Source organism: Nannospalax galili, unplaced genomic scaffold (genome assembly GCF_000622305.1).
Source record: "Nannospalax galili isolate Female #2095 unplaced genomic scaffold, S.galili_v1.0 scaffold543, whole genome shotgun sequence".
Taxonomy (NCBI): domain Eukaryota; kingdom Metazoa; phylum Chordata; class Mammalia; order Rodentia; family Spalacidae; genus Nannospalax; species Nannospalax galili.
In genome coordinates, this window is record NW_008352270.1 from 2,090,080 (window position 1) to 2,104,470 (window position 14,391).

Here is a 14,391-nt window from a genome sequence, read left to right on the forward strand (position 1 = left end):
TGCTGTTGACAAGACTGAGAAATGTGAAAGACTAAACAAAGGTCCGAATGCCAGAAGGTGGGGACCCTTGGGTACCACAGTAGGGTTACACTTTGAGTGTGAAATGGCCTCCCACACGTTCAGGACTTTGAATATTTGGTCCCTAGCTGGTGGCACTGCTTTGGAATTCTGTGGAAACTTTAGGAGGTAAGGCCTAGCCGGAGGAAGTGGGTTCCTGGAGGACAGGTCTTAGAGGTTCTAGCCTGGCCCCACTTCCATCTTTTTTTTTTTTTTTTTAAAGCCAGGTTTGGTGGCGCACACCCTTAATACCAGCACTTGGGAGGCAGAGGCAGGCAGATCTCTGTGAGTTCAAGTCCAGCCTGGTCTACATAGTGAGTTCCAGGACAGCTGGAGCTACAAGGAGACCCTGTCTCAAAAAGATCAAAGGAAAAAAAAAATGTATTTTGGGGATGGAGGGATGACTCAGCAATTAAGAGCACGGGCTGCTCTTACAGAGGACCTGGGTTTGATTCCCAGCACCTACATGGCACCTAACAACCATCTGTAACTCCAGTTCCAGGGGAATCCAGTGCCCTCTTCTGATTGTGGTGGCATTTCATGATACGGGTGCACATACACACATGCAAGAAATATACTTCTACACATAAAAATAAATATTTTAAAATTTTAAGTGTTTTATTTATTTTTTATGTGTATGAGTGTTTTACCTGCATGTATATAAGTGCACCTATGTCATGCAGTGCCCATGCAGGTCAGAAGAGGGTGTCATTGCTGCCATGTGGGTGCTGGGAATTGAATCTGGGTCATCTGTAAGAGGACCTAGTTCTCTTAACTGCTGAGCCATTTCTCCAACTGCCCCCCACTTCAATCTTGATCTCTTTCTCTGCTTCCTGATCTGCTGAGACGGGAGCAGTGCCAGCCACACACTCCGACTCCAGTGAACTCCATTGTGCTTTACCCACCATGATGGACTGTACCCTCTGTTCTAGTTAGCCTTCAGTTGCCATGACAAAACACTCCAGCCAATACCAACTCAGGGAGGAAAGGGTTTATTTTATCTTACATCTCCTGGGTCACAATTCATCAGGGAGCCAACAGTAGGAAATCAGGGCAGGAACCTGGAGGCAAGAGCTGGAACACAGGCCATGGAGGGATGCTGCCTACCGGCTTGCTCCCCTGGCCCATGTTCAACCTGCTTTCTTACACAACACAGGACCACCTACCCAGGGGTGGCACCACCCACAATGGGTTGGGTCCTCCCACATCACTCAGTAATCAAGAAAATGCCCCATCAACATGGCCACAGGCCAGTTCAATGGAGGAAATTCCCCAACTGAGGCTCCCTCTACCCAGGTGTGTCAAATTGAGAACTAAAGCTATCCAGCACACCTTATCAAACTGTGAGCTAAAATCCTTCCTCCTTTAGATTGCTGCTTGACAGGTGTTTGGTTACACTGGAGTGACGTTCCATAAGGAAAATGACTTAAGTTTTCCATACTGCTGGCCTCCTTTCTGCTCAGTCATGGGGAATATTTTGGAGACCATCCACTGTTTCCCTCTTTCTCCCCATGACTCATTCTCTACTAGATCAGTTGTTACTGGCTGACCACACAGAATGCCTCAGTTGGATTTGTAGGCAGTGTTAAAGAATGGACACATGGATTCACTGGGAGATCTTGAAAAAGTTCATTCATCATTTCAAAATTGTCAGCTACCTGAGGCGATATCACAGCTGGAAAACTCAGGGGTTGTGAGTGTTCTCTGTCCTGGATGTCTTTAGTTTGGAGGTGACATGTTAGGCCATTGGTAATTGTACCAGGTTGTCCAGATGGAAGTGAAAGAGATTGGCAACGTCTTTGATAATAGTTGCAGAGGCTGCTTAGGTTGTCAGTCACTGCTACTTGGAGGCAGTAATGGCTTCAATCACCTGCCCTGGTGAATGTTGCTTAGTTTGGAACCAGGGTCTCACTATGCAGCTGAGACTGACCTTGAATGTCCCATCTTCCTGCCTCCACCTCTCTCATAAGTAATGGGATTAAAAGTGTGTACCACCAGGTTTGCCTTTGACTACTTCATTCTTAATGGTACAGTGGAACTCAGGGCCTACCATAGCATTGTATCTCAGATACCATGACCAGACCATATGTTATATGAAGCTGTAAACATGGGAATTCCAGAGACCAGGAAGATAATTAAATATTGTCTATGTGAATATGAACTGCTTTTGGAGCCTTTTTTGCTTTGGATCCCGTTTTCTTTGCTACCCTCTCCTCAGTCACTGAAAAAGAATATTCATTTTCTTTGTCTGTGTATGTGGAGTAATATCAGAGACTTCCGTTGGCCCTCCCCACTCTGATTGCCCCCACTTGACAGACCAGACCATCCATAATGACTTTATTCCAATTGACAGCTGTATCAGTTCTGCTTTTGTGCTTGGGGCCTGGGAAAAGAACCCAGAAGGAGAAGGGCCACTGTGACTATCTGTTTGTGTAGCAATTTCCTCCAGTTAAAATCCTCCATCTTGGAGGGCAGCTCAATAAACAACAAGATGTTCTAAAGGGTAGTAAGCAACAATGTTTTGAAGAGAAGTAAAACATTCCATCAGCCACTGACAACACAGTGGACAGTAACAGGGATGACAGAGTATGTGGGCTCCAGTGGTGGGGGGGGGCGCTATGGGAGGGTGCCATTTGGGAAGTGGGTATGTAGATGAATAAGATTATTTGGGATGTTCTGTATGATATACACACACCCAAAAAATCAACAAATTTTAAAAATGAGTTATATTTGAGGAGGAAACATAAAAATTTACTTCATGTTAATTAGTAGAGGTGATAAACATTACCATTGAAATCTAGCTGATGACTTTATATCCATACTCAGGTGCCAAGGATCCAAGTGTAACTGACTGTGACTAGTAATAATCAGATACATAGAGATTAGAAATGCATGTGCAAACATCTAAGTGTTAGTAGCATTAAAAATGAGTCTTTCTGTAAGAAACAATATATTTAAAAATGAAATGGAGATCTTTTTTAAAGGTTAAAAACTCAGGCTGGGCATGATGGTGTATGCCTTTAGTCCCAGCACTTGGGAGGCAGAGGCAGGAGGATCTTTGTGAGTTCAAGGCCAGCCTGGTCTACATAACAAGTTCCAGGACAGTTGGGGCTACAGGGAGACCCTGCCTCAAAAAGACAAAAAAAATTTCAATTTTATGTCTTATAGGGTTTGTACTGAGTTCAATATTGTATAACTGTATTAATTCAACTGTGAACCTAAAAATATTTACAGCCACTTTTGAAAGAGATGTACCTTTGCTGTGGAAATTGTTATTGAATATGTTAAAGCTGTAATGAAATGCTTCTTCTAATCATGTTATTAGTAAATAAATTTTAAAAAATTCCACCAGAAAGAAAGCTCTTTAAGCTCAGTAAGTAAACAGCTCACTGGCTTCAGGAAGTCTCAGAGATAGACCAGGTTCACTAGGCCCTTCTGTCCCCAAGCTCTGTAAGCCCTAAGGACTGCTTAGAGGCACTCGCAAATAAGCCTAGCTTCTTGGAAAGGACACTTTCCAGTCTGTTGAGCTGCCTGCAAGTTGTGCATGTGCTCCAGGCTTGAGTTGTTACTCATGCTGGGGTGGGCTTTGGTGATGTAGCTGTCTTTGAATCATTTCTACTCCTGTAAGTAATCCAATAAAAATCATTGGTTCATCAAGTTTAATTTTGGTGGTATCCTTACTTTGGTCTATCCTTGGTTCCCTACCTGGGTGGAGTAGACATTTGTCTCCCCAGCAATAGTGTCATACAACACTACCATGGGGCCTTACTCTACAATAACTAATGTCTCTGTGTATCATATTCCTAAAAAAAAAAAATCTTATTCCTCTGTCCCAAGCACAGTCACCTGAATAAGTGGTTGTGGGTCTCTTAGGGAACTGTCATAGTATATAGTTGCTGTAGTGGTGTGAGATCTTTTTCCCTATGGAAAAAAGTCACTTCTCCAGTCAATGAACTCTGGATCGTAACATTTATGCAAGTCTAGAGACTTTGCAAGAGACTATGACTTTTACTGGCACAACTGTGTCAGGACTCCTTCCCATACTTAAAAAAAAAAAAAAAAGACGTAACCATCATACTTATAGGCTGACAATTTCATCATGTTGTATTATTTATCCACAATCCCCTGCTGGTTGTATCCCCTCTCTCACTATGATTATGTGGGGCCCTGGTTTCTAGAAGGGCAGCTTCTCCTATAACCTTCTGCAGCTCTGGTAAAGCATGACTTTTGAGTTTTGTAGGTATAACTTGATTGAATTGAGAAATGCCAAGGAGATTAGTAAAAGGCACCCCATGTCTGTGAAGGTGTTCCTAGAAGTGATTAGATTATGAGGGCTCTGACCTAATGAATGAATGAATCCATTGATGGAGTCAAATTTGAATAGACTGTGGAAGGTGGTGGATCTGTGGAAGGTAGGGCCTGGTTGGAGGAAGTAGATCACAGGGGTGTGTGTCCCTGGTGGGTTGTATCTTGCTGGAGCCTCTTCAGTTACTATTCTGCTTCCTGTATGCCATGATGGACTGAAACCTCTGAAATCATGAGTAAAACAAGTCTTCCCTCCTTCAAATTCTTTCTGTGGGGTATTTGGTCACAGAGATGATAAAGCAAATGCAATAGGCATATAATGTTATGATTTACAGGGAGACTTTGCCTTGTTTTTTCTCTCTATGTCTACACTGGTTATTTATATTTTTCTCATTATCTCAAAACTTTGAAAGCAGTGAGGAATAACAGATTCCTCCTTCTATTTCTGATTTTACTTTAGTAAAAGATTCCTTGTATTGGGGCCAGACAGATGGCTCAGCGGTTAAGAACACTAGCTGTTTTTCCAGAGGACCTGGGTTCAGTTCCCTCCATCCACATAGCAGCTAACAACCATCAGTAACTCCAGTTCCAAGGGATCTGACACCCTCTTCTGGCCTCCGTGGGCATTGCACACATGTGATGCACACACACACACACACACACACACACACACACACATATATGCAGGCAAAAAAACCCACTCATACATATGAAAAAAAACTAATAAAATATTTTAGGGCTGGAGAGATGGCTCAACGGTTAAGAGCACTAGCTGTTCTTGCAGAGGACCTGGGCTCGAATCCCAGCACCCATATAATGGCTAACAACCATCCATAGTTCCAGGGGATCCAGTGCCCTCTTCTGACCTCCATGGGCACTGCATGACATGGGTGCACTTACATCACTCAGGCGCACAACATGGGTGCACTTACATACACTCACATACACCCTCATATGCATAAAAAAAAATTCCTTGTGGACAGCAACTTTGCTGTGCAGAGTTTCATTTCATTTGTGATCCACCATCCCTGATTGCCTACACTGTAGATTTCAGATTTGCTTCAGTTTCCAAATCACATGGGCCAATTCTTTGTTTCAATATCTCTGGACACACACATGTGTGCATCTGTACACAGGCATACACACAGACATACACACACACACACACACACACACACACACACACTCCCTGCTGGTTCTGCTCCTCCAATTAAACCCTGGCTATTCAAATACTAATTGTTTAGAAAGTTACAATAAGGCTTAGGGAGATGGCTCAGTGGGTAAGAGCACTTGCTGTGCAAGCATGAGGACCTGAGTTAGAACCCCCAGCACCCATGTAAAAGCTAGGCATGATTGCTCATGCCTACAATCCCAGCACTGTGGGGAGTGGGGAGAGCACAGAGACAGGAGGATCCTGAGAGCTTGCTGGCCAGCCAAACTAGTTGAAATAATAAGCTTCAGGTTCAGTGAGACCATGTCTCAAGGGAATAAGGTAGATGACCACAGAAGAGGATACCTGGCATCCTTCTCTGGCCTCTGCATGTGCACATACCCAGATATATGTACGTGTACATACGTGCATACACCACACATGCATACACCACACACACACACACACGCACATGCGAAAAATACATAAAATTTAAAAGTTAAAATAGTTATGTGGACAAATTAAGCTTATTTTGAGCATCAAAATCAAATGTTAAAACAATGAAAACAGTATTAGCTGCCTCATTTTCAATATAACTTTTTTTTTTCTTTTTTTTGTCTTTTTGAGACAGGGTCTCCCTGTAGCCCCAGGTGTCCTGAAACTCACTATGTAGACCAGGCTGGCCTTAAACTCACAGAGATCTGCCTGCCTCTGCCTCCTGAGTGCTGGGATTAAAGGTGTGCACCACCACGCCCAGCTAAATTTTATTTATTTTTATTTTATGTTTATGGGTGTATTGCCTGCATGTAGGTAAGTGCACCTGTGTCATGCAATGCCCACAGAGGTCAGAAGAGGCTGTCAGATCCCCTGGGACTGGAGTTCTGGATGGTTAGCTGCCATGTGGGTGCTGGGATTCGAACCTGGGTCTTCTGTAAGAACAACCAGTGTTCTTAACTGCTGAGCCATCTCTCCAGCCCCTCAATATAACTTTTATATTTCATTGTGAACCTACCACTAGAAAGCCTTCTGAAATCTGTTTAAAAACAGATTACTTAAATGAACATACTTTTATTAAGTCCTTATACATAATTAATTACATCCATACAAGGTTCCATATGAAAACTTCCTGATACAATAATATTTGACAGATTCATTTTCATAAACGTTCATTGTTAGGATTATAACAGCAAAAGAAAGCTTATTTTTGTTTTTTAAATGCAGAGTAACAGTACAGGTGTATCTTTAACATGAATCAAAACGCAATAATAAACATGTTGTTATGTATATTTGTTGGGGAGCAATTTAAGAACACTTCCAGATCTTGAATTTAATAATAGTATGAGCTTATATTTAACATTCTTAATTGAACACATACTTTCACTATACACACATATATATGCATTCTCTGTTTATCTATCTATATATGTATAGCTAATAAGTCTCCATTTTCCTAATATTTCTTCTGTTTATTGGGAGGTTTGTGAAGTGGTTCCTTAATAAGTTGTCTGTAAATCTTCATGTACCAGAAGTAGCTCAGAACCAGAATGCTGATGAACAGTAGCAACAGGACAAAGAGGAAAGCAATGACTAGGTAGGCACTTGGTCTGCAATAAGAACAAAGCAGTCATCAGAAGCCATTGTTCACACCGTGGCTGCTAATTTACTCAATCAAACTATATGTGAATGGCTGGAATAAGACAGAGCATCTATCAAAGGGCAGTTAAGTTTGAGGCTGACCAGGGAGGAGAAAGGTGTGATCTCCAAAAGAGAAGGTAGATTGAATTCAGTAGAGATGCAAAGGGAGATACAGGAGCAAAGTTAGGGCAGCATGAAGAAACCTTGAGGTCCATCCTGGACACTGGGGAGCTGAACCTAGTTCAGTGTGACAGGAACTCCAGAGCTAGGCAGCACAGTTAGAAATGAGGAATGCACTGGGTGTGGCGGCAGAGTCAGGCAGATCTTTGTGAGGTGGAGGCTGGATACGGGAGTTGCAGGTTAGTCAGTGCTACATAGGGAACCCCTGTCTCAAAACCATTCCCCACCCCTGAGGGGGAAAAAAAGGAATGATAGATGCAGGGGAATTAGAGATGTGGCTCAGCGATAGAGCCCTTGTCTACCAAGCTCTACTGGGTTTGATCTCTGGTACTGAGGGGGGGAAAAAAGAAGATAGGTGGGTAGGGGTCAGATGAAAAAGAGCTTACATCATGTCAGAGTATGGAGCTTAGCCAAAAGGCAAGGAGTTTCAGAGGTGTGAAACAGGATGGGCATTTTACAAGGATAGTTCTGACTGTGCTGTGAGGAAAGGGTGAAAGGGAAGCTCTGCCAAGGCAGAAAAACCAGTTTGGAGGTATTTGTAATAATCCAGGTAAGCCATGATGTGGGTGAAGAGATGGAGTGGCTAGGTCCCAGATATATTTACAAGTTAGACTGGATTTGTCTTGGTAATGTTAAGATGTGGCACTTAAGGAATGTGAACGAATAAAAACATTCACCAAGGTTGGGGGTTAGTCATCACTCACTGACAGGAAATTCAGAGGAAGGGCCTTTGGGAGACTGGGCCGCAACATGCTCAAGGCTGGCCTGGAACTCCTGGGCTCAAGTGATCCTCTTAGCTCAGGCTCCAGAGTAACTGGGACTACTGTTGTCTGCCACCATGCCAGGCTCAGAGCCCGGTGAATATGTCTGGTTTTACTTTGGGACATATTGACACTGAGGTAATTGAGTATGTGTGAATTTGTATGAGGGCGTGTGTGTGTGTGTGTGTGTGTGTGTGTGTGTGTGTGTGTGGACTGGCTAACAAACATCTGTCTTTTCACCTGGGAATCTGTGTAGATGCCTTCGTGAGAGGGGATTTATTTCTTAGACCAGAAACTTAAGAGTTGTTTTCTATCTGGGGTCTTAGGATCTGCCCAGACAGTCTGCTGTAGTGTTGTGGTTTCCCTAGACGCCCAGGTTATGTTGAACAACATAACCATATCTCCCAGGCCTTATGCTGTGGCAGGAGGATCATGAAATCCAGGGCAGCCTGGGCTATGAGATCTTGTCTCAAACATGCAAAGCAAAACAAAACAAATAAAAAACAACAGAACAAAACATAACTAAGAAATTTTTTTTAAAAACCCATTACCTGGGAATCACTCCAAAGGTCTCAATTGCGAAAGTAGCTGTGAGGTCACAGAAACTGCAAAAGCAATATTAAAGATTAAGCTAAATATATTTAAAATGTCCTCTGCATTTCTATGGTAACAGATCATATGTAACCATATTAAGGTGTCATTTTCTTGACAAGGGACAGAATAGCAGCATTTATAGAACAGTTGTGGTGATTTTTTTTTCTATTGGTGCATCGTTAAGCTACTGAGAATCCTCAGAGCTTGTCAGGGAAACGGTGCTGTCCCCACAGCATTATATCATTTGGATAATAGTTCCCAAGGCAACGGTCATAATGACATTAATAATAATAAGCAATCCTAAGCATCGTCAAAAAACTACACAATTAACAGCTATGAACTGAGCCTGATGCTCACTGAAGGCAAGTGCTAACTGAGCATTTGCTATATGCCAGGAGGTGTGCCAGATGCTTCTATGCACAACCTTAGTCCTTCTTTCCGGATGAGGGAGCTGAGGCGCGGCTGGGCTGGGCAACTGGTGGAAGTTTGCACAGTTGTCTGTGCAGCAGAGCTGGGAATTTGCATTCTGTTCTTTTCTGAGCCCAAGGAATGAGATCCACTTGCAGGCTGGCTCTCCTCAGGAAGCTGAGAGAGTTGGGGACTCAGATGGGATGGTGTTATCACTTCCAGAGTCACTGAGTCGCTCCTATGACTTAGTGTATTGCTTTCAGTGAGACAGGATGTGACTAAATAAACATTTATGGCACAATTTTACCTTCCTTTGTCGGGGAGAAGACAGAAGAAAGGCAATTGCTTCTATTAAGCATTTGCTCTGTGCTCAGCAAAGTTGGGGATTTTTACTCATGTATTTAATTTGCTTCTCAGTATATTAAAGATAGGGATTACTGACCATTTACAAATAGGCAGTTGCTTAGTTCTGAATTTTGCTTTGTGTGGTCAGAACAAGGAAGGGATTAAAAAGGGATATTACAGCCGGGCGTGGTGGTGCACCCCTGTAGTCCCAGGACTGGGTACATAGTGTTAAAGAAGTTGTAATAAATTGAGCATTGCAGGACATGCAATCTTAGAACTTGGAAGGCTAAGGCAAGAAGATTGTGAGTTCTAGACCAGCCTGAACCACATAGTGAGACTCTGCCTTTAAAAGAAAGACAAAATAATCCTAAATTTGTACTTACCTTAATAAAAGTTTCAAAATACATAACACAAAAACTGATAGAATTAAAAAGAGAAGTAGACAAGTCCTTAATTATAGCTGGATACTTTAACATTCTTTCTTTGTTGGGAAGTACACAGAAAATTTGTCTATTAAATTAAAATTGAGGCTAGGCATGCTAGAACACACCCTTAATCCCAGCACTCAGGAGGCAGAGGCAGATGGATCTCTGTGAGTTTGAGGCCAGCCTGGTCTACATAGCAAGTCTTAGGCCAGCTGGGACTACAGGGAGACCCTGTCTCAAAACAAAATTAAAATTGAGATGTCATAAATCTCTTATTATATTGTACAGGAACGAATCTGTTTTACTTTTCTCATTGCTATGATCAAATGCCTGATAAAAGACATTTAAGGAAGGAAGGGTGCCACCTGTCATGGCGGGCAGGGCATGGCAGCAGAAGCATGAGGCCCCTGGTCACATGGCACCCGCAATCACGAAGCAGAGTGCACTGTAAGCCGGTGCTCGGCTCACTTTCTCTTTTTTATGCACTCAGGGATCCCAGCCCATGAAATCATGCTGCCTAGGTTTTAGGGTCTTTGCACCTCAATTAACTTAATCTAAGAAACACCTGCTCCCCCAGACAAGTTCACAGACTTGTCTCTGGTGATTCTAGAGCCTGCCAAGTTGGCAATAAAGACTGGGAAAAGAGAACTGTTGCGGTGAATTTATGAGATGTGAGCTAGTTATCCATCTTCAGACAGGGGCTGAAAGAAACGTTACATCACAGCACCGAGAGTTACATCAGATTCAGAATCCATGTGGGGTCTCAAAGGAGACAAGGCCATTGAAATGGGCTCTTCGGTTTCCATGAGGAGAAGCAAAGGTCAAACATTTATAATTAGAGATGAAAGAAGCAAGATCACCATCCCTTAAATTACTCTTCAGATGACTAGACTTGAATGAATCTTTGGGTGTGGACAGTTGATTATGGGGCCTCTTTGACTGACTAACACTGACAGCTCTCTAAGGTTCAACTTAGTTTCTGTAACCAAACCAAATCTGATGCCCAGAAGCCTGACAAGACCCATGATAACAAAGGGTCATATACCTTTTCCTGCTTCCCTGTTGGCTAGCCTTTTTCCCCAGCTACCTGAACCTGGTGACATACCTGGAACCCTTTAAAATAATGAGAACCCTGAAGGAAGAAATGTAACAATTCAGGTACCTACTCTAAAGACTTCTTCCAAATTTTCTTCAGCCTAACTGTGCACTGGGAGAGTAGGAATGCACGAAACTTAAATTTTTTATTTTGACTCTGGCTATGAGCTAACACTAGTCCCCTGAAGGTACCAGGAGCCTGTGCAGTCCATTGGTCAGATGTGTGCCTGTGGAAGACAGGTGTTGGATGTAGACTTACTTATTCTTTTTTAAAAACTTTGTTATTTTTCTTTTATGTGTGTGAGTGCACTGCCTGAATGTATATGTCACTTGCATAGTACAGTGCCCACAGAGATCAGAAGAGGGCACTGGATCCCCTGCAACTGGAGTGACAGTTGTTAGCCATTATGTGGGTTCTGGGAACCAAATCTGAGTCCTCTGGAAGAATAGCCAGTTCTCTCTCTCTCTCTCTCTCTCTCTCTCTCTCTCTCTCTCTTTTCTCCCCCTCTCTTTTAGTAATGCAATTTTAAAATTATTTTATTTATTTTTATGTATATGAATGTTTTGCCTCCTTCTATGTAAGTGCACCCATGCCAAGCAGTGCCCTCAGAGGCCAGAAGAAGGTGTTGAATCCCCTGGAACTAGAGTTACAGTTGTTAGCTGCCATGTCGGTGCTGGAAACCAAACCCAGGTCTTCTGCAAGAGCAGTAAGTGCTCTTAACAGCTGAACTGTCTCTATAGATTGTCTCTCTTTAACTGATCAGACTTACTATTCAGAATACTGGGGTTGGAGGAATAGCGCAGCTGTTAAAGGCTAAGGCTAACAACCAAAACATCAGAAGACTGAGAGCCCAGTAGAGGCTCTTTCCAAGATCGTCGCACCACTGACAGGTATCTAATAAGCAGACATTCTTTGATAAAATATTTCCTTCCTCACTGCTCCACTAACCCTATAGTCAGAAAAGAACTAGAAACAAGTTTGTTGTCCCCAGGGTTCCATCCACTCTATGGCCTGTTGCCAGGCAGCTTGCTTTTGCATTCATCTTGTAGGACATTGTGTCGCCTCATTAGAACTGATGATATAAGATCTGAGAGCAGGTGGTAGTACACTTTGCAGATGCTTCAGTAAGATAAGGCAGACAAGCTCCACACATGTGGGGCACACTATATGTCTTTGATAGAAAAGACAAGTTGTTCCTTGTGCTCTCTTCTAGATGAAAGTTCTGTTATGGCTGCTATTGTTGTTTTAATTTTGTCTACTTTACATTCTGGAGATAACATCTACTATATTCTGAAGTACTTTCCTCAATTTTCAGAAGGACCTGAAAGCCTACTAGAGTGGGATCTGGGCAAAGAGAGCCTCTCCACATGCTCCAGATGATTCAAACAGTGCTAAGATTGGCTCTTCTGACCTGACCCACAGTACCGGTAACCATGAAACCTCAGCTGCCTATTATTAGTAGAGTGTTACCTCTAACTCTGTAAATTCAGAAGTGATCAGCAGCACTCTGAAGTGCAAAGTGATAGGTGCAAAAATGACCTTGGGAGGACATACATTTAATAGTTGATTGAGAGCGTCCATTTGCCTAGACATGGGGAGATCTTTGTGTCTTTATTGGCTGTAAAGAAAAAAATATGAGATTTACAGATTGCTCTGAATTCAGATGTGGATGAGTGTGACTCTGTTCATGAACAGTGGAGGAGAATAGGCCTCCCAATGTATATCACTTCACGTAGGATATGTTTCCCCACTTTTCCTTAGAGGATAAATGGCCTACAGCATAATGACAGATGGGGGCTAAATGTTAGATACATGATCAGAACTAGTGGGAAGAAAGTTTAGGGGAAGTATGCAGATGGGCTTCTTAGAACGAGATACTAGAGTATTATTTGGATGTCACTTTAATGTCTATTACTAGAGGGGGGGCTCTTTGTCAACTGTTTCCCTAGCCACCCAAGTGGATTCATGAACAGTGTGGCCATGGCGCCAATGGTGCTTCATGGACCTGCATTTTCCCTTACCCAGGCTGATCTGGACACTACCAAACATCAAATTTGCCAACAGCAGCAAAGAATCTTAATCCTCCCACAGGTGGCTGATTTTACTAAGGATGGGACTGTGATTCCTTCTACCTGTGACATGTCTGAGGTTTGGGTCTGCCTTCTCTGTGTAGCTTCTGCCATTATCACTAGACAGAGTCACCCAGAGTGTCACACATTTTGTCATGTTATACCGACAAGATTGCTTCTGACCAAGGAACTCAGAAGGCAGAGGACTGATATGCATGGAATTCACTGGTCTTCCAGAGTAGTGGTATGTCCTTTTAAGGCTTTTCTTTTATTAAAGGGCAATCATACTTTGCTGGTGACCTAGGACATTTTTGGTATTTGCCTGTTGTTCTGGTATAAATATTAATAAGGCTTCATTTTTCTCTTAGAATCTCTGGTTTGGATAATAAATTATATAGTAATAAAAGTTATAAAGCCAGAATGAAAGGTTACCAGGGGGAGCTTTCAAAGTTCTTACAATGAGGTAATACTCTGAGCCAATGCCAAAATATGATGTTTTTTTTCATTCCTACAGCCAGCATACATGAATTTGAGAATCAGAGCAACAGAATCAATAGTGGGGTGGTTCAGTTTTTCACTTACAACCTTGGGCACATGTGGGTAGGGAATGTTAAAAATTCAGCTTCCGTAGGAATGAAAACAGAAACCATTCTTTCAGGAAACACAACACAGTGCTGGTTAAAGACATGGGTTACATAAGGTTGGGGAGCAGGGAAAGTAAACAATACTAACTGCAACTTCATAAACATACATCGATATTAGGATCATAGTATCTGCATCTATTTTTATCTTACTTAAACATGAACTAACTTTACTTTTCCCTCTTCCATTTCTCCTACTCTATTTTAGGGGTGTTAGCAGTGAGTGGTGAATGTGAAGAGTCAAGAATAGTCAATATTGTAACAAAAGTAAAGGAGGAATAACAATCATTTGGGGGATTTGGACTTGACACTAGACATCATATGCTGTGAGACTGATTTGTTCTCCTTCTTGGGATAGCAAGTATATTTTTGATTATTTAATCAAATATAGCAAGTATATATTTGATTATTATATAATTACTTTATGATAAATAATTTTTTTTTTGTTCTTTGGAGGTTTAACTTTTTCTTGGACAAGTAAATGATGATGTGGACTGTGGTGGATGTTTACTTATGTAAAATCACTAATTTTCTCTTCAGTTTCATGTAGTCCTTTCACCTTTTATTTAAAATATTTTATTAGTGGGGCTGGAGAGATGGCTCAGCGGTTAAGAACACTGGCTGTTCTTGCAAAAGACCCAAGTTCGAATCCCAGGACCTTAGTGATCTCATGGATTATCTTGATATTTAAATCATTAGATCTCATGTAGATTATTTAAGTAGCA

General features: G+C 42.1%; 1 protein-coding gene across 1 annotated transcript in view; it reads right to left on the reverse strand.

Annotated features, from left to right (window-relative positions):
• Window positions 1-6,809: 6,809 nt before the first annotated feature.
• Window positions 6,810-14,391, reverse strand: part of Catspere (catsper channel auxiliary subunit epsilon) — a 95,910-nt gene continuing 88,328 nt past the window's right edge. The window contains exons 18-19 of the mRNA XM_008849187.1: window positions 8,640-8,693; window positions 6,810-7,116 (exon numbers count right to left, since the gene is read on the reverse strand). Of these exons, the coding sequence (XP_008847409.1) occupies window positions 6,963-7,116; window positions 8,640-8,693 (208 nt within the window). The 3' untranslated portion in view covers window positions 6,810-6,962. The remainder of the gene's footprint in view (window positions 7,117-8,639; window positions 8,694-14,391) is intronic.